The 21174-nt window shown below is 42.8% G+C and overlaps 1 protein-coding gene across 7 annotated transcripts in view; it reads right to left on the bottom strand.

Annotated features, from left to right (window-relative positions):
- Window positions 1–21174, bottom strand: part of khdrbs3 (KH domain containing, RNA binding, signal transduction associated 3) — a 215991-nt gene that overhangs the window by 130482 nt on the left and 64335 nt on the right. For all 7 annotated transcript variants that reach the window (XR_013576457.1, XR_013576456.1, XR_013576459.1 and 4 more), the window contains one exon: window positions 7846–7962. Coding sequence is in view for 3 of the 7 variants with exons in the window: in XM_078540958.1 (XP_078397084.1) it covers window positions 7846–7962 (117 nt within the window). In the remaining 4 variants the exon portion in view is untranslated. The remainder of the gene's footprint in view (window positions 1–7845; window positions 7963–21174) is intronic.

Genomic DNA, 21174 nt, shown 5'->3' with positions numbered 1-21174 from the left:
GTACTGCAGGGCTCCTCCAGAGCAGTGCAGTCCGTGGATGCACTGCTTAAGCATCCCATTGGTCTGCATAATTACATTTTGTATGGCAGCTTGGTTTTCATAATTTGAATGCCAGCTGTGTGTGTGTGTGGATTTCCCACCACCAGAGTCATGAGCCTTCTTGCTCAGTAGCCACCTTCTGGCTTGTTTTGGTGTTCAAATGCAAATGGTATAGCAGACTGCTAGATAATGAAAACATCATACCTGCTGCCAAGATACCAAGCATTGACTTGCATGATGCATTGACTACAGTCAGGCATCAGCTGGATTGTGGAAAGCTAATCCCTTCCATTTGTAGTACATTTCAGAATTTACGTATGATGTCGGTAAAGTGACATGTATACACCTAATGGCATCTTGTACCTTGGGGAAGCCTGCAATCCTGGTAAAGCCACCGCTCACTCCACCTGCTACTCTGTATTCCAATCTCCTTGCATAGAATCTCGGTGGTCTGCCCTTACCAATGGATGGCAAGTGAACAATGTTACAAATATTTCCTGCTTCAGCCTGAAAGGAGCCCAACTCAAAGGTTCAATACCATGGTCACATTCACAGCCACTGGCAATGTCATCCTCGCCCTGCTCAGAGGTTGCAGGTCTGCCTCCAATAGGTGGCAGATTTCTGTGAGCACCTCGGTTATTGAAATAAAGGTAACTAACGCACTGTTCCTCATTGATGTTTAGGTAAGAAAATTTCTCCCTTAGCATACTGCTAAGAGCCCCACTTCCCACCTCTTCTCTCTTTGAGCAGTTTGACCTCCTCAGTGTCACCTCTGCACATTCTCCCTGTTGTGCTGCAGGCAAAGTGGGGTAGAATCTACAGTATCCATGTCTGGTGCAAGCATAACTCAGTCAGAACCAAGGTCTTCATCACATGCCATACCACTCCCTGTGGACATCTTTAAAGGAACAGCACAAACCATCAAACCTACTAGCAGCGGTTAGTGGAATATCAAAAATAAACAAAGTAGTTGAAAATCCCATTAAATAATGGTGTTGGGGTGTCCTTCCTGCTGCTGAGGGCATGTTCAGTTGTGCAAGGCTAAGAGGTGTTAGCTGAAAAATTCAGGTCAAAAACGAAACCCTGGCATCAAATCTGCTGACCGGCATAATGAACTATGTATGCTGCATACTTCTAGCACCTATTCCGAGCTAACGTCCTTTCCAAAATGGAATCCAGAGTGGCCAGCACATGTGCCGCAAACACTGTTTTGGACCTGAACAACATCCACAGCACCAAAAATGTGAACACTATACAAACAAGTTTTGCATCCAATATTTTTGCAATAAAGCCCTAGGTTGGCAGTACTGTGGAATTTATCCCTTTTACATTCTAGTTTGGATTTCAAAGCACTGGAAAGCATTCAAGTAACTTGGGATGTACAAACTTTTCAACAGAGATAAGTTTGGACTACAATTTTCTGGTTGCACTCCTTTTCTCAGTGGTAGCTAATTTGTACGATCAGAAAAGATAAGTGTCTACTTCTGGCGGCAACCTCGGTCTTTGCTTTTATGACTGCTGATGTGCCCAGGAGTGCAACACCAAATCATTTGCTTCACAGCTCTATCACTGATGTTAAAGTGCTCTTGAGAAATGTGAGCATTTAACTTATATTCAATTAAGGTGGACATTTCTTCAAAACGTTTTTGATTGCACAGATTGCAAACTCAGCCAGACAGCAGCAGTTTCCTTAATGCCATGACATCATTCTCAATGAGCTGGTGCTGCTACTTAAAATAGAATCCCATGAAAGGCTCACGTCTGTGAGCTTTCAAGATATCAAAATTAAGAACTGGAGACCTCAGGAGAACAAAACGAACAAAGCGAGACTCATTTAGACTCCAGCTGCATTAACACAGGATAGTACATTACTATAATAGTTGCCAACTTGCTCATGCAATCAAAAGAACCCATTTTATCGTCTCCAGTTCATCTGCAGTTCCACAGCCTTCCATTATTCAACACAAGTGTCCATTCTTAATTCGGGAATCTAGATAATAAATGTCAGCAGGCTATTTACCTTGGAGAACTTAACAGTCAAGCCTAATCCTTATCCAACATCTACACTTGTGCATTTTTCAGCAATAGTCATAGATAGCAATCAATAGTGGGAACCTGGGTTGAATTTTCCACTTATTCTTGGGCACCAAGGACAGATTTACTGGTTAACTGTTGTCCTGGTTGACACACTTCAACACCATTTACCTGGTCTGTAAGGATTAATAAGCACATAAGGCAATACTATATCCACCATACTGCCAGGCAAGTAATCCTCAATTTTCCAAGTAGTTGAGATTATGGTCCAGTTAAAATGCTATGAGGTGAAAGTAACACATTTTCAGAATAGCAACAAAATTCAAAACTTAAGCTGTTATTTTAATTTCCCCTAGATCACATTGGGGGGAGGGTGGGGGTTGGGTGGAGCAGTCACTGGCTCGTTAAAAGTCTTGTAGAATAAGAAATGATTCAACATTTCCACCAGATGAAATTACATAAAATACTTCAAATTTCATCAGCCTATGTATAGGTCTTTAAACTTTAAAGATTAATTTTGAAGGGTCTTTGAAGAAAACTGCTTTTTAAGCACGTTTGTGTTTAAAAATAAACTGTCAGGCCAGAACTAACATCACAGTTCTATTCAGAGCCTCTGGTATTGCATGAACAGAAATAAAATTAATTTCAATAGCTATCACAAATATAAATTAAAATAAATATTTAATACAGCACATTTGCTGGTGACTTCAATGTCTCTTGGATGAATGTTTAATAATAGATGAAAGAGACCCAGTAAGGAAGCAGTTCCTTGGCAACAGGTATTTCCTTAACATTAACGTTTGGCTGAAGCCAAAAAGCAAGTCTGCAGTTGCCAAAAAACTTTCCTCAAAGGAGTCTTTTGAATTTTTATGCCACCAAATTGTGGACTGCCAAAGGAATGTTAGGATGCTCTCTGAATTTCTACCTTGTATATAAAAAACATCTTAATAGAAAAAAAGCTTTGTCTCCAAAAAAAACTTTACTCCTAATATTTAAGAACACAACAATGAGAACATAAATGCGCACATCCCCTATACATGTGGACACAGCCAGGGTCGAATTTAAATGCCATTATTCTGAATGTTTATATGCTATTTATTGCACTAATTTCCTTCATTGTAAAACTTGTTCCATAAGGTGTTATACCCAAGCTTTTATGACTGGGGAGCGTCTAGCGCAAGGTATGAGGGGCATTTAAAATTATAAGCAATGCAACTGATTGCAGATGAGCAGTTCTTCCATTGGGCTTCCTCCAAATTATAAATAGCTGTAAAATGCAGGAAGAAACAAAATTATGCATCTTCAAACTTGACATAATTATCTTAACTTCCCTGATAGAAGTTATATGCATGTCTCTTTACGCATCAGCTACATGCAACATTATTTTTGTTTCCTTCCCTAATAATTTTGTGGGTGAAAGCTGGGGAGGGGAGATGTGGGGAGGGGCAATTTTAGCCTAACTGGTCAGGCAGGAAACACAGGAATGGAACTTAGTTTACACCCAATCCAATATTACTGTTCACTGGCTTCAACGAGAGTTAAATAGGGTAGGATGTAAAGCCACCATTGCAAACAAAATGTGGTCAATTCATCAACAGATGGTTGAGATTAAAATCAGCCTCCTAGTTCACTGCATCTAGCAGCCTAGACGTCAATGTTTACTGCAGCAGGGAAAGAGGGTCTGCAGAAGAACAACAGCGAACACGGGACCAAAGAAAATTGGGGATACGGAGGCTCTGTCAACCATCTTTAAATCAGAAATAACCAGAACATTATGTTCTTGACCATGAAATAAAAGCCTACAGCATACTTTAAAGACGGTCACAAACACTATCCTTTAGATTAGATTGTTAGTAGTGTCCGAGGCCCAATCATGTTCAGCTGCTTCATCAATGACCTTCCCTTCAATATAATGTCAGAAATGGGGATGTTTGCTGATGATTGCTGTATTCAGTACCAGATGGAATGCCTCAGATACTGAAGCAGTCCATGTCTGCATGCAGCAAGAACTGAACAACATTCAGGCCTGAGCTGATGAGTGGCAAGTACCATTCACGCCACACACATGCCAGACAATGATCATCTCCAACAAGATTTTTCCCCATGGAGGAGTTCAATGGCACGACCATCACTGAATCTCTCATCATCAACATCCTGCAGGTTCCCATTAACAAAAAAAACTTAACTGGGCTAATGGTACAAATACTATGGCTACAAGAATGGGTCAGAGGCTGGGTATTCTACAGTAACTCGCCTCCTAACTCCCAAAAGCCTGTGTACCATCTACAAGGCACAAGTCAGGAATGTGATGGAATACTCTCCACTTGCCTGGTTAAGTGCAGTTCCAACCACACAAGAAGCTCGACAGCACCCAGAGCAAAGCAGTCAGCTTGACTGGCACCCCATCCACCACCTTGAACATTCACTGTCTCCACCACCAGCACACAGTGACAACTGTGTGCACCATCTACAAGTTACACTGAAGCAACTAGCCAAGACTGCTTCAAAATCACCTTGCAAACCTACCACCTCTACCATCTAGGACTTGGGAAGTCGTCGCTTGGGAACATCATCGGCAAATTTTTGTCCAAGCCATACACCATCCTGACTTGGAATTATATCGCCATTCCTTCAATGTCACTGGGTCAAAAACCTGGAACTCCCTCCCTAACAGTACTATAGGTGTACATACACCAGACGGACAGCAGTAGATCCTTAGAAAATGACTTGGATGAAGGGACAGATGGTATGGTTGCTAAATTTGCTGACGACACAAAGATAGGTCGGAAAGTAAGTTGTGAAGAGAACACAAGGAGGCTACAAAGTGACATAGATAGTTTAAGTGAGTGGGCAAGGACCTAGCAAATGAAGTATAATGTGGGCAAATGTGAAATTGTCCATTTTGCTGGAAAGAATAAAAAAAGCATATTATCTAAATGGTGAGAGATTGCAGAGCTCTGAAATTCAGAGAGATCTGGATGTCCTAGTGCATGAATCACAAAAGGCTAGTATGCAGGTACAGCAAGTAATTAGGAAAGCTAATAGAATGATATTGTTTATTGCGAGGGGAATTGAATACAGAAGTAGGGAGGTTGTACAGGGCACTGGTGAAACCACATCTGGAGTACTGTGTACATTATCTGTTTCCTTATTTAAGGAAAGATATAAATGTGTTAGAAGCAGTTTAGAGAAGGTTTACTTGGCTAATACCAGGAATGGGCAGAATGTCTTATAGGGAGAGGTTGGACAGGTTAGGCTTATATCCACTGGAGTTTAGATGAATAAGAGGTGACTTGATCAAAACTTAAGATCCTGAGGGCTCTTGACACAGTGGATGTACAGAGGATGTTTCCTCTTGTGGGAGGATATAGAACTAAGGCTCGTGGTTTAAATGTAAGGGGTCGCTCGTTTAAGACAGATGTGAGGAGGAATTTGTTCTCTGAGGTTCGTGAGTCTTTGAAACTCTCTTCCTCAAAAGACATTTGAAGTAGGGTCTTTGAATATTTTTAAAGGAAAGCTAGATAGATTCTTGATTAACAAGGGAGTGATAGGTTATCGGAGGTAAGGAGAAGTTTACAATCATATCAGCCATGATCTTACTGAATTGCGGAGCAGGCTTGAAGGGCCGAGTGGCCTACTCCTGCTCCTAGTTCGTATAAGTGTTTTTGTTTACAGGGTATCAATGTTGGTAATATCATTGTAGGCACTGACAGCTCACTGCAAGGCAGAATTAGCTTATGGCCACGATTTTCCCCTCGGCGGTTTGGGGGCAGGGCCCGCTCGCCGAGGGGAAAATGATGTGGGATGATGTCGGGAGGAATCCCTGACGTCATCCTGGGCCATTTAAATCTTAAGGAAGGCGGGCGGACAGCGAAATCAACTGTCCGCTGGCCGACCTGTCAATGGCCAATTAAGGCCATTGACAGACTTATTAAGATAGTTAAATGCCCTGCCCGGCCAACCTTAAGGCTTGGCGGGCAGGCCAGGAGCCCCAGCAGCCTGTAGATTATTAACGAAGCTTCATCCACTGGTGGGATGAACTTTCATTACCGTTTTGTAAAAATTTAATAAATTTTATTAGTTTGTTATCAACATGTGAAAATGTCACACAAAATGGGACATGAGGGGAACATGTTAATAATTTTAAAATGTCTCTATTTTTTGACTTTACTTACCTTTCACTAAACTCCCTGAGACAGGACTTTGCCTCAGGGAGTAGTGCGCTCTTTCACGCGCATGTGCAAAAGAGCGCACTTTGGCAGTTGGGGATTCCCTCCCCCTGGAGCGCATAGCGCTTCCTGTCGGGCAGGCCGCTGGGCAGGCCTTAATTGGCCCGCCCACTCAAAATGGCGGCGGGGTTCGGCTGCCCGCCCGCCAGCCAAGTGCTAAATTCTGCCCTATACAGTTGATTATAAAAGAGGCGCAAGTTTGTTATCATTGTTTAAATTTTCCTTATCTATACTGTCTGACTTGAATTTCCTTCCATTCTCTGTTACAGGAAACTGAACACAACAAGCCTACTATATGGAAATGACAACAGGGAGGTGCGATTGCCTGATTTTCTTCCTTATGCATGCTGCCAAGTCCAGGTATCAGCAAGAGAGAATTGGTGGACCATCTTGGAGCAATCCTACCCTACAAAACGTTGGAGGGAGATGGTCTTGCAGTTTGCTCTTTTTCTTTCCTTAAGGCCCCGATAACCTCTTCACTGGGGTCCCTTGGATTGTGAAAAGCCTTTACTTAAATTTTAAAAATAAACCTGAGTTTCTGAGGTTTTCAAGAAGGAGTTAGATATAGCTCTTGGGGCGAAAGGGATCAAAAGATATGGGGAGAAAGCGGGAGCAGGCTATTGAGTTGGATGATCATGATGAATGGCAGAGCAGGCTCGAAGGGCTGAATAGCCTACTCCTGCTCCTATTTTCTATGTTTCTTATGCCAATTTAAATGTATCTCTTTTCTCCTGTAGTGTGCAGTAGGTGTAGCACTGCCCATTTTACTACTTAGCAGCAGCATGCCCCCTGTATGGCATGAATATCACCCAGAGTCAGCACTGTTGTTATTCAACGCTTATCCAGATAAATGTGCCAGATCAGACTGGCAGACAGAAAGCTAGCCTTACATCTCTAATAATGTTAAATTACATTACAACCAGCAATACCTTACCCTGACAGAGCCCTTAAATGTTAACAGCAGTCATTATGTGGACAAAATAAATATTACAATTGACAATGTAAGGTACAAAACAAAAAGCCTAAGGTAATTTTAATTCTCTGTAACTTGTTGCTTTTCAAATAGGGTTCATAAGAATGTAAGAAATAGAAGCAGGAGTAGGCCATTTGGCCCCTTGAGCCTGCTCTGCCATTCAATAAGATCGTGGCTGATCTGACTGTGCAATAGCTCCACTTTCCTGCCTGCCACCCATAACCCTTGGCTCCCTTGCAGAGCAAAAATCTAACCTAACTCAGCCTTGAATATATTCCAGCCTCCACTGCTCTTTGTGGAAGTGAATTGCAAAAGTGCTCTTCGATTTTTAAACTTTACAAATGTTATTACAGTATAAATCAAAACAAAGTGTTAATAATCTTAATAGATAATGGTAATAAACTAGTGAAAGAATTACATAAACTAATCCTTCATTATATCTACTTCAAGCAATATTTCAGAATAAGTAAGCAACAGTTGAGAAAACAAGTGCGGGAGGGGAAAAGCAAAGAGGAAAAATATTGCTCTGATATCACTTTGAGCTACGAATGTTATCTTAACAAACCTTACCTTTGCTTTGTCCCGCATGGATCCTTTACCCAAAATGGACATTTTTGTCAGTGTTTCTTCCTGCAACCTCTTCAAAGAATTACCACGTGGGCCCAACAGTTTACCGACAAAGTTAAACTACGAGTAATGAGGGGAAAAAAATCATATTAATTCAAATATAGTTATTAGAAAAAGAATATCCTGGAATGTAGTGAATTATCAGCACAAGTGCAAGACTCTCTTAAAAAGTACTATCAACCAGAAGTCACAATTTTCCTCACTCAAGAAATAGGTGCCTGCCATTTCTGGTTCTGTTTCAACTGGCACCAATTAGTCACATCTCCAAATATCACAGATTTGAAAAAGAACAAAAAGGGTAGTGAGGGGAACTCCAGACATTTCACCGATGGTGATTTTTTTCAGAAGATGGGAAACATCTTACAATCACTTCAAACTAAAGTTAGATCATCTTATTGTACTGCAAGTATTCTTGGCTCTCATTACGAACTCACCAAAGATTTTAAACCTTAGATTATGTTTGGCATGAGCGAGGGTTGGATGTTAGAGGCTGAAAGATCATTTCTCATTCTTATATCTTTTAAGTGACTGGTTTTAAATTTCACATCAGGTTCTGTGCCCAACATTGCACTTAATGTCATCTCACTGTAGAAGATACAAAAGACATCCCAAGAATACTTCAAAATTAAGTAGTAAAAGGAAAGGAGGAATTTAAAACAATCACAATCACTAGGGAACAGATACTCGTAAAACTATTACAGCTAAAGGCTGACAAGTCTGCTGGACTTGATGGCCTGCATCCTAGAGTCTGAAAAAAAGTGGCCATTATTGAGGAGGTAATAGCAGGACATTAAGAAAATCAAAATACAATTAGATAGAGTCAGCATGGTTTTGTGAAGGGGAAATAGTGTTAGACTAATTTATTAGAGCTCTTTGAGGAAGTAACAAGCAAGGTGGATAAAGGGGAACCAGTAGATGTAGTGTATTTGAATTTCCAAATGATATTCGATAGGGACCACATCAAAAGGTTACTTCACAAACTATGAGCTCATAGTGTAGGCAGTAACATGGATACAGTAAAAGCAAGTACTGTAAGTGCTGAGTGCCACAGGGATCAATGCTGGGGCCTCGACTATTTACAATCTATATTAATGAGTTGGAAGAAGGGTCCAAATGTATGGTAGCTAAATTTGCCGATGACACCAAGATAGGTAGTAGCGTAAGTTGTCAAGAGAGGGTAGTCTGCAAAGGGATATAGACAGTTTAAGTGGGTGGGCAAAAATTTGGCAGATGGAGTATAATGTGGAAAAATGTGAATATGCCCACTTTGGCAAGAAGAACAGAAAAGCCATATATTATTTAAATGAAGTGAGATTGCTGAACTCTACAGTACACAAGGATCTGGGTATTCTGGTACAGGAATCACAAAAGGTTAATATGCAGGTACAGCAGGTGATTAGGAAGGCAAATGGAATGTTGCCTTTTATTGCAAGGGGAACCGAGAATAAAAGCAGGGAAGTGTTGCGACAGCTGGACAGGGCTTTGTTGAGACCGCATCTAGGGTACTGTGTACAGTTTTGGTCTCCTTACTTCAAGGATATAATTCCATTAGAAGCTAAAAGCTTCCTACTCCTACTCCCCTACCCCCTACTCCTCAACCCCCACCTATGGCACCTCCCCATGCCCACGCAGAAGATGCAACACCTGCCCCTTCACTTCCTCTCTCCTCACCGTCCAAGGGCCCAAACACTCCTTTCAAGTGAAGCAGCATTTCACTTGCATTTCCCCTAACTTAGTCTACTACATTCGTTGCTCCCAATGCGGTCTCCTCTACATTGGAGAGACAAACGCAAACTGGGTGACCGCTTTGCAGAACACCTGCGGTCTGTCCGCAAGAAAGACCCAAACCTCCCTGTCGCTTGCCATTTTAACACTCCACCCTGTTCTCTTGCCCACATGTCTGTCCTTGGCTTGCTGCATTGTTCCAGTGAAGCCCAACGCAAACTGGAGGAACAGCACCTCATCTTCCGACTAGGTACTTTACAGCCTTCCGGGCTGAATATTGAATTCAACAACTTTAGATCTTAAACTCCCCCTCCCCCTCCCCCTATCCCCACCCCGTTTCTTCCCCCCCCTTTTTTTTTCAATAATTTGTATAGATTCTTCTTTTCCCACCTATTTCCATTATTTTTAAATCTAAAACTAAAACTTTGTTAGTCTTTCCACCCCACCCCCACTAGAGCTGTACCTTGAGTATCCTGCCATCCATTCTTAATTAGCACTTTTCGTAGATAATATCACCACCTTCAACACCTCTTTGATCCTTTTGTCTGTGACATCTTTTGATTATCTGCTCCTATCACTGCTTGCTTATCCCTACAACCACCCCACCCTCAACTTCTCTCTCCCCCCACCCCCCACCTTAGACCAGCTTATATTTCACCTCTCTCCTAACTATACTTCAGTTCTGCCGAAGGGTTATGAGGACTCGAAACGTCAACTGTTTTCTTCTCCACCGATGCTGCCAGACCTGCTGAGATTTTCCAGGTAATTCTGTTTTTGTTTATAATTCCATTAGAAGCTGTGTAGAGAAGGTTCGCTCGACTGATTCCTGGGATGAAGGGGTTATCTTATGAGGAAAGGTTGAGCAAGTTGGGCCTATACCCATTGAAGTTTAGCTGAAAGAGAGGGGTGATCTTATTGGAACATATAAGATCCTGAAGGGTCTTGACAGTGTGAATGCTGAGAGGATGTTACCCCTTGTGGGAAAGACCAGAATTAGGAGAGACAGTTTAAAAATAAGGAGTCTCCCATTTAAGATTTTTTTTCTCTCAGAGGGTCTTTAGTATGTGGAATGCTCTTCCCCAGAGAGCAGTGGAGGACGGGTCATTGAGTTAGATAGATTTTTGATCAACAAGGCAGTCAAGGGTTATTGTGGGCATAGGGGGAGGTGCGGAGCGGCGGTGGTGGGGAAACAGAAGACTGGAGTTGAGGCCACAATCAGATTAATCGCGATCTTATTTTGAGTGGTCAAATGGCCTATTCCTGCTCCTAATGCTTATGTTAATGACAATATTACAACTGTGTTATTCTAACATTTTCAGGCCGTGGTTGCACCTTTAACTGAGAAAAATAAACTACAAGCATGACCTAACGATCCTCAAATTTGGCTTCTTGCTCCTCCTGCACCGGAATCCCACCCAAGTAGATACAGTAGACAAGTGAGGTTAAGTTACTTTGTTGAATCCCACGCAATACTGAAGTTCACAAAGCATTTCAAATATCGGAGAATGCAAGATATGATGCTATTAATAAAATGAACCCAACATAATGGCATAACTTCAAATGTCCTACAAGATTTGGACAATACAAACAAGGCCACATTTATTGCTCATCCGTGGTTGCCCCTTGATGCTGGTTGTGCCCCTTCTGCTAGAACCACTACATGCTTTGTATTGACTGCGCATTGACATTGGGATTGCTTGGGAGAATTCCATGACTCTGACCCAAAAATGAAGTGACTGATATGTATTTGACAGAACAGTCTCTGACTTATGAATGAAACTTGAAAATGTGTTGTCCCCACAACTTTTTACTTTTAAATTCGCTGATGGGATATGGGTGTCACTGGCAAAGCCAACATTTAATGCCCAGCCCTACTACCCTCAAGAACTCAGGTCTCCAGAAGATTAGCTGTACCCCATGTTGTCCTTGTTTTTCTCTGAAGTGGAGGTCAGGAGCTTTATTATCCCCCCGTTCTTTCATGGGTTGTGAGCATCGTTCACAAGGACAGTATTGCTGCTTATCCCTAAATGCCCTTGAGAAGGTGGTGGTGAGCCAACTTCTTGAGCTGCTGCAGTTATAATCAGAGTGCGACTAGGAAGGGCGCTCCAGGATTTTGACCCAGTGACAGTGAAGGAACAGTGCTTTAGTTCCAAGTTAGGATGGTGTGGGGCTTGGGAATTAGCAGCTGATGGTGTACCATGCATCTGCCGCCCTTGTCCTTCTAAGTAATAGAGGTTGCAAATTTGGAAGATCAAAGAAGCCTTGGCAAATTGCTGCTGTGGATTTTGAAGGTGGCACACACTGCTGCCACTATGCGTCAGTGGTGGAGGGAATGAATGTTTAAGGTGCTGGATGAGGTGTCAATCAAGGGGGTTGCTTTGTCCTGGATGGTGATGGGTTTCTTGAGTGTTGTTGGAGCTGCACTCAGAGGCAGGTGCAGAGTATTCCATCACATTCCTGACTTGTGCCTTGTACATGGTAGGCAGGCTTTGGGGAGTCAGGAGGTGAGTAGCCCAAAGAATTCCCAACCTCCAACTTGCTTTTGTTGCCTCAGTATTTACATGGCTAGCCCAGTTAAGTTTCTGGATGATAATGCCCAGGATGCTGATGGTGGGGGATTCAGTCATGGTAATGCCATTGAATGGCATGGAGAAATGGTTAGGTTCTCTCCTGTTGGAGATGGTCATTGCCTGAAACTTGTGTGGCACAAACGTTACTTACCACTTAAAACCTGAATGGTATCCAGGTTTTGTTGCATAAGAACACAGTCTGCTTCAGTATCTGAGTTGTCATCAATGTACTGATCATTGTGCGATCATCTGTAAACATCCCAGCTTCTGATTTTATGATGGAAGGAAGGGCCTAGGACACTACCCTGAGGAATTCCTGCAGCAAGGTCATGTGGCTGAGTGGTGCTGTCAAAGCAAGCTTGACAAATACTATGCAACTTCCTATGGATCATATATACTGTAACCGAAGCTTCTTGAAATAGGAAATAGGGGAGTGGGTCAGTTAACTGGAGCAATTAAACAAGGTATCTACTTTGAAATTTTTTAAGTTGATTTCAGAATGTGGCTATCACTGGCCTTTATTAACATAAATATATAAAGATTGAAGAATGCAAATGTTCTGGGCAGAAGGTTAATGCTACACAGGATAGCCAAATTATTCAGCTAGTTGGTAAATCCCCTTGTTAGTTGTCCAAGGTTCACTATCATGCTAGAGTATACAATCCCAATGCATCAGATATGCTTCGGTTAGTATTAACTAGATACTAGAAGGTATCTGGAAATGAAATTGGTTCCCAAACAAGCTACAAATGCTGATATTAATGCCTGGCTTAGATCAATCCACAACCTCCTCAACATTTATTTCAATTCAAGGTCATTAACACAAGCTGTCATCAAAATAAGTGTTTGAAGATATAAAGGAAAATAATTATTTATATCATATTAAAAGACTGGCATGACTGCCAGATACAATTTTCCCCTATCTCCCCCTTCCCCCACCACACAAATGCTTCCAGCTCTTTTGATTTCTCTACATGAAGTGTGCAAATTTTCTAAGCAAAATAAACTCTAATGAAATTTACATTTCTCCTCTCCTGAGAAATTATTCCTGTCAAGAAAGGATTCTTTCTCACCAACTGCAGATACTATTCAACAATGGCTGATGAGCCATGTCATCACTGATGACATGATAAATTTGTATCCAGAATTTTTTTCATACGTTCATGGGGTGCAGGCATCGCAAGCCAGGCCAGCATTTAATGCACGTCCCCAATTACCCTGGGGAAGATGGTGGTGAGCTGCCTTCTTGAACCACTGCAGGCCATGTGGTGTAGGTACACCCACAGTGCTGTTAGGAAGGGAGTTCCAGGATTTTGGCCGAGTGACAATGAAGGAACGGCTATATAATTCCAAGCCAGATTGCTGTATAGCTTGGTGGAAAACTTGCAGATGGTGTTCCTATGCATCTGCTGCCCTTGTCCTTCTAGGCGGTAGAGGTCACAGGTTTGGAAGGTGCTGTCAAAGGAGCTTTGGTGAGTTTCTGAAGTCCTTCTTGTAGATGGTGCGCACTGCTGCCACTGTGCATCAGTGGTGGAGGGGGCGAATGTTTAAGGTGATGAGTGGGATGCCAATCAATCGGGCTGCTTTGTCCTAGATGGTATCGAGCTTCTGGAGCATTGTTGGAGGTGCACTCATCCAGGCAAGTGGAGAGTATTCTTTCACGCTCCTGACTTTGTGCGTTGCAGATGGTGGATAGGCTTTGGAGTGTCAGGAAGCAAGTTACTCGCAGCAGAATTCCTAGCCTCTAACCTGCTCTCGTGGCTGGTGTTTATGTGGCTGATCCAGTTCAGTTTCTGGTCAATGGTAACCCCAGGATGCTGCTAGTGGGGGATTCTGCAATGGTAATGCCATTGAATGTCAAGAGGAGATGGTTAGATTCTCTCTTCTTGGAGACGGTCATTGGGTGGCACTTGTTACTTGCCACTTATCAGCCCAAGCCTGATAGCTGCCCAGGTCTTGCTGCAGATAAAAGCAAAATACTGCGGATGCTGGAAATCTGAAACAAAAACAAAAACTGCTGGAAAAACTCAGGTCTGACAGCATCTGTGGAGAGGAAGACTCTTCATCATAAGATGACTCGAAACGTTAACTCTGTCTTCCTCTTCACAGATGTTGTCAGACCTGCTGAGTTTTTCCAGCAGTTTTTGTTTTTGTTTCAGGTCTTGCTGCACAAGGACACTGACTGCTTCTGTATCTGAGTCGCCGCAAATGGTGCTGAACATTGTGCAATCATCAGTGAACATCCCCACTTATGATGGAGGGAAGGTCACTGATGAGGCAGCTGAAGATGCTTGGGCTTTGTACACTACCCTGAGGAACTCCTGAAGCAACGCCCTGGGACTCAGGTGATTGACCTCCAACAATCACAATCATCTTCCTTTTTAAAAATGTATTCATGGGATGTGGGCTTCGCTGGCTGGGCCAGCATTTATTGCCCATCCCTAGTTGCCCTTGAAAAGGTGGTAGTGAGCAGCCTTCTTGAACTGCTGCAGTCCATGTGGTGTAGGCACATCCACAATGCTGTTAGGGATGGAATTCCAGGATTTTGTATTAGATATAACTCCAACCAGTGCAGAGTTTTCCCCGACACCCACTGACTTCAGTTTTGTTAGCACTCCTAGATGCCACATTCTGCCTTCATATCAAGGGCAGTCACTCACCTCACCTTAAGTTCAGCTCTTTTGTCCACATTTGGACCAACACTGTAATGAGGAGAGGAGCTGAATGGCCCTAGAGGAACCCAAACTGAGCATCAGTGAGCAGGTTATTGTTAAGTGCTGCTTGCTAGTGCTGTTGATGACCCCAATGATGCAGAGTAAGGGAAGTCTACTTGGTCAGCAGCTGTTAGCAAATGTAATTATTATTTTGGGAAAGGGAGGATGAAACATCCAGATTAACAGATAGATTATCAAAATGGCATTGCCTGTCTCCAGCTAAACCTACAATGTCACAAATGGCAATTAAATGAGCCCACCTCAAAGTAACCCTATTAGGAGAATCTTAAACTAACCCACCAGGTAGGAAACTGGAGTTCATTTCGACTCTTGCTATTAAAGCTCATATGGAAGAAAATTGAGAAATATCACCAATCTTTTTGATCCGAAACAAGTTAGCTTTCTAAATTTTCTTTAAAAACCTGAACCTAAATCTATTATTTAATTTTAATTTGGATGACTGAATCTGTAAGGTCTGTGCTACTTCCACCTTCCTGCAGGGGAAGCAAAACTTTATATCAGAATATGACCTTTCCAAATACACTTGGTCTAAGCATCAAATGCAACTTTCACACTTCAAGTTACATTCTCTGAACACAGAACAAAACAGTACCATGTGAACATGCTATAAAATGTAAGCAGATACATTTTTTGAACAATGGTCATGATTAATTCCCTGATGATAGAAATTGTCAAGTAAATAAGAAGCCAGTGAATTAATGTCTTGCTGCAAGGGTCAGTCTAAACTCAGTCTTTATTAGTTCCTCCTAGTTCAAACTCTTCAGAGAAGTGCTGACAAAATGACTTTGAGCCAGGCCCATTAAAAAATAGAAAACCACCTAATTAGGTTGGGAAAAATGCCAAGGGCAAAGCTAAAGTCGAGAATATATTTCAGTATATGGAAAACTAAATTCTACCTCCCACTTGATTTTGGGTCTCTCGAGTCTCAATTTTTTTCGTAGCTTCTTAAATCCAGTGAGAAAACCTACACTGACTTGAGGTGCAGAGTAAATTTAGTAAGGAATCACAAAAGCTCATCTTATTGAATCCTGTTTGAATAATTTCGAGCACTCACTTTTCCCAATCTTTGTAACTTTCTGCAGCCATAGAATCTTTAAAAAAATTCTGCGTTCCTCCAACTTTGGCCTCTACTGCATCCCTCAAACGTACATCCCAACATGTGGAACCATGTTTTTAATCATCCAGACCCTAACTTCTGGAATTCCTCCCTCACCCTCTCCATTTGCTTCTCCTCCTTTAAAACCCTTTCTAAAACCCGTTTAGTCAACCAAACTGTTAATCATCCCTGCTAATACTAAAATCTTCGGCTTGTCCGAAGGTTTTGTTTGATACACTTCTGTGAATCGACTTTTCATGTCTGTTTTAAAAAAGTATAATAAAGTTTCTGTGATATTTATTAACATGTCCCATCTCGTGTGACATTGTCACATGATGGGGACATGTTAATAACTTTTTTATTATTCTATTTTTGAAGTTTGAAACACTGTCAATGATCTGCCTGAGGCAGCACTTAGTCTCAGGGAGATGTGTGCTCTTTCGTGCGCATACGCAGAAGAGCACACTGACAGTTGGGGAATCCCTCCCCCCAACACAGGAAACACATAGCACTTCCTGTGGGGTGGCCCTTAATTGGCCCGCCCACTTAAAATGGCGGCGGGGCCTATTTTGGCAGTGGCGATCGACTGCCCGCCCGCCGCCGAACCGGTGAGGCCCACCCGCCCATCAAGGGCAAAATTCTGCCCATAGTCACTATTACTGAGACAGACTTTGGTAATTCCAGTTTTTTCTATTAATTGAATTTAAATTCCACCAGCTGCCACAGTGGGATTTGAACCCATGTCATTAGCCTAGGCCTGTAAATTACTAATCCAGTGACAATACCACTATGCCACAATCACCCCCTTCAACATAAAACCTCCAAAACCCCTTCACAGAAGCATTAAAAAGCAAAATTTGACACCAAGTCACATAAGGAGATATTAGGGCAGATGACTAAAAGCTTGGTCTAAGTAGATTTTAAGGAGCGTCTTAACAAAAACAACAGATATTATTTATATAATATAATAAAACATCCCAAGGCACTTCACAGGAGCATTATAAAGCAAAGTATGACACCAAGCTACATTAGATCACATAACCAAAAGCCTGGTCAAAGGGTAGGTTTTAAGAAGTGTCCTAAAGGAGGAAAGTAAGGTACGAACATATGAGTTAGGAGTAGCAGACAATTCAGCCCCTTGAGCCTGCTCCACCATTCAGTAAGAATATCGATGATCTGATTGGGCCTCAGCTCCACATTTGCCTAACCCTGATAACCTTTGACTCCGTTGTTAGTCAAGAATCTATCTATGCCTGCCTTAAAAATTTTCAATGACCCTGCCTCCACCACTCTCCAGAGAAGAGTTCCAAAGATTCATGGCCCACAAAGATTTTTTTTTTCTATTTAGTGATGTGGGCATCAATGGTTAGGCCAGTATTTATTGCTCTTTTTATTCATTTACAAATATGGGCATCACTGGCTAGGTCAGGATTTATTGCTCATCTTTGGTTGCTCTTGAAGGTGGTGGGGAGCCGCCTTCCTGAGCCGCTGCAGTCTCTGTGATCTAGGTACACCCACAGTGTTGTTAGGGAGGGGGTTCCAGGATTTTGACCCAGCAACAGTGAAGGAACGACAATATATTTCCAAGTCAGGATGTTGAATAGCATGGAGGGGTACTTCCAGGTGGTGGTGTTCCTTTGTATCTGCTGCTTTTGTCCTTCTAGGTTGGAGTCATATCTAGCACAAAGGTTGTGGTTGTTGAACATCACTCATCTCAGCTCCAGGACATCACCACAGGAGTTTCCCAGGGCAGTGTCCTCAGCCCAACCATTTTCAGCTGCTTCATCAATGACCTTCCTCCCATCATAAGGTCAGAAGTGGGGATGTTTGCTGATGATTACACGATGTTCAGCACCATTCGCGACTCCTCAGATCCTGAAGCAGTCCATGTCCAAATGCAGCAAGACCTGGACAATATCCAGGTTTGGGCTGACAAGTGGCAAGTAAAATTCGTGCAACACAAGTGTCAGGCAATGACCACCTCCAAAAAGAGAGAATCCAACCATCACCCCTTGACGTTCAATGGCATTACTATCACTGAATCCCCCACTATCAACATCCGGGGGGTTGCCATTGACCAGAAACTGAACTGGACTAGCCATATGAATACTATGGCTACAAGAGCAGGTCAGAGGCTAGGAATCGTGCGACGAGTAACTCGCCTCCTGACTCCCCAAAGCCTGTCCACAATCTACAAGGCACAAGTCAGGAATGTGATGGAATACTCCCCACTTGCTTGTATGAGTGCAGCTGTGGGTTTGGAAGGTGCTGTCCAAGGAGTCTTGGTAAATTCCTGCAGTGCATCTTGTAGATGGTACACACTGCTGCTACTGTGCATCAGTGGTGGAGGGAGTGAATGGTTGCAGATGTGGTGCCAATCAAGTGGACTGCTTTGTCCTGGGTGGTGTCCAGCTTCTTCAGTGTTGTAGAAGCTGCACTCCCAGAATGTTGATAGTGGGGGATTCAGTGATGGTAATGCCATTGAACGTCAAGCAGCGATGGTTGGATTCTCTCTTTTTGGAGATGGTCATTGCCTGACACTTGTGTGGTGCGAACTTTACTTGCCACTTGTCAGCCCAAACCTGAATATTGTCCAGGTCTTGCTGCATTTGGACATGGACTGCTTCAGGATCTGAGGAGTCGCGAATGGTGCTGAACATCGTGCAATCATCAGCAAACATCCCCACTTCTGACCTTTTGATGGAAGGAAGGTCATTAATGAAGCAGCTGAAAATGGTTGGGCTGAGGACACTGCCCTGGGAAACTCCTGTGGTGATGTCCTGGAGCTGAGATGAGTGACATTCAACGACCACAACCATTTTCCTTTGTGCTAGATATGACTCCAACCAGCAGAGAGTTTCCTTCCCCCCACCAATTCCCATTGACTCCAGTTTTGCTAGGGCTCCTTGATGCCACACTCTGTCAAACGCAGCCTTGATGTCAATGGCAGTTACTCTCACCTCAAGTGGTCTCAGATATGTGGTCAGAAGTTCAACTGGGGTCAAGTATGACACAGACTGGTTCAAATTCATAGGGGCTGAATTTTACGTTGATTAGGCAGGCGCACCTCTGGCCCGTTCGGGAGTGAAACGCACAAGATGACTTTGAGCGAGCAATCCAATGTCATCCCGCACTCGCGTAATATTTCAGTCGGTGGGCATGGGCAAAAGTCGGAAGCATGCCTGCCAACAATTAAGAGGGAAATTAAGCCTATTAACGGCACAACTGTCTGTCATTTTATGTAGTCCTTCCAACCTTACGGTTGGCGGACGGGCGAATTGGCCAGGCAGCCTTTGCATTTTTCAACAAACCTCATCCACGGGTGGGATGAGATTTCCGTGATGAAATAAAATATAAATTTTTGTGGACAGCATTTTCATAAGCTAAATTTTCAGGTGACTGACAGTGATGCAGCGATACATTATTTCAGCTTTTGAAACCTTTATTTTTGCTGTTTCAGGTCTTCAGCTCTCTGACGCAGCTCTCGGTCTTCAGGGAACTTTCTGTCAGCGCTGGCCTGCGCCCACGTTAACGTCATCGCTCGCCCTCTTCCCACCCCGGTCCCCGCAGCGCTGAGCTTTTCAGCATGCATTTCACGCTGGCTGCCGTTAATTGGCCAGCCAGCTTGCAATCATGATCGCGGTCCATTTCCTGGCCGATCCCAGGCCCGCCGATCTTCACTATCTCTAAATTATCAGACTGATTCTCTGACATTCAGCACTGGATGAGCTTAAGTTTCCTTAGTTAAATATTGGAAACACTGAAGCGACTGTCTTCAGTGCCTGCTTTAAACTCCATTCCCTAGCTACTGACTCTATCCCTCTCCCCTCCAACCTGAAAATGGAGGCCATAGTTGCCAGGGAGAGGGATAGAGTCAGTAGCTAGGGAATGGAGTTTAAAGCAGGCACTGAAGACAGTCGCTTCAGTGTTTCCAATATTTAACTAAGGAAACTTAAGCTCATCCAGTGCTGAATGTCAGAGAATCAGTCTGATAATTTAGAGACAGTGAAGAAGTATAAAGAGGTGATGGTGAGGTGTCACCTGCAAACATGCAAAAATGATGTTTTTGAATGTCACTGAAGGGTAGCATATAAATGAGAAATCACAGAAGCACACAATTGTTACAGTGCAGAAGGCAGCCATTTGGCCCATGGTGTCTGCACCAGCTCTCCAAATGAGCAACTTACCTAGTAGCATTCCCCGCCATCCCCCCGTGACCCTACACATTCTTCCTTTTCAGATAACAGTCCTATTCTGCTTTGAATGCTTCAATAGAACCTGCCTCCACCATACGCCCGAGCAGTACATTCCAAATCCTAACCACTTGCTGAGTAAAAAAGTTCCTCCTCATTTCACTTTTGCTTCTTTTACTAATTACTTTAAATTTGTACCCTCTCATTCTCGGTTCTTTCACGAATGTGTACAGTTTTTCCCTATCTACTCTATCCAGACCCCTCGTTATTTTGAATGCCTCTATCAAATCGCCTCTCAACCTTTTCTCTAATGAAAACAGTCCTAACTTCTCCAATCTTTCTTCATAACCAAAATTCCTCATATCTGGAACAATTCCCGTGAATCTTTTCTGCACCCTCTCTAATGCCTTCACATCCTTCCTAAAGTACGGTGCCCAGAACTGGACGCAATACTCCAGCTGAGGCCGAACTAGTGACTTATACAAATTCAATATAACCTCCTTGCTCTGCACTCTTATGCCCCTATTAATGAAGTCCAGGATACAGTATGCTTTATTAACTGCTCTTTCAACCTGTCCTGTGACCTTCAATGACTTATGCTCATAAACACGCAGGTTCCTCTGCCCTTTTAGCCCCTTTAGAGTTGCACCCTTTATTTTATATTGTCTCTCCATGTTCTTCCTACCAAAATGAATCACTTCATGCTTCTCTGCACTGAACGTCACCTGCCACCAGTGTGCCCACTCCACCAATTTGTCTATGCTCCTTTGAAGTTCTAAACTTCCTATCTTTCCTGACACCTGTCATAAGCAAACTTTTTCTTCTTTATTTTAATTTTATCTCTTTTGTCACCCAGGAAACTCTGGATTAGTTTGCCCTACCTTTCCCTGGATGGAATATACTTTGATTGTGCCTGAATGATCTATTCTTTGAAGGTAGCCTATTGTTCAGCC

This window comes from Cetorhinus maximus, chromosome 4 (assembly GCF_964194155.1).
Source record: "Cetorhinus maximus chromosome 4, sCetMax3.hap1.1, whole genome shotgun sequence".
NCBI lineage: Eukaryota > Metazoa > Chordata > Chondrichthyes > Lamniformes > Cetorhinidae > Cetorhinus > Cetorhinus maximus.
Note: the sequence above shows the minus strand (reverse complement) of the source record. Positions and strands in the feature narration are given on the sequence as shown.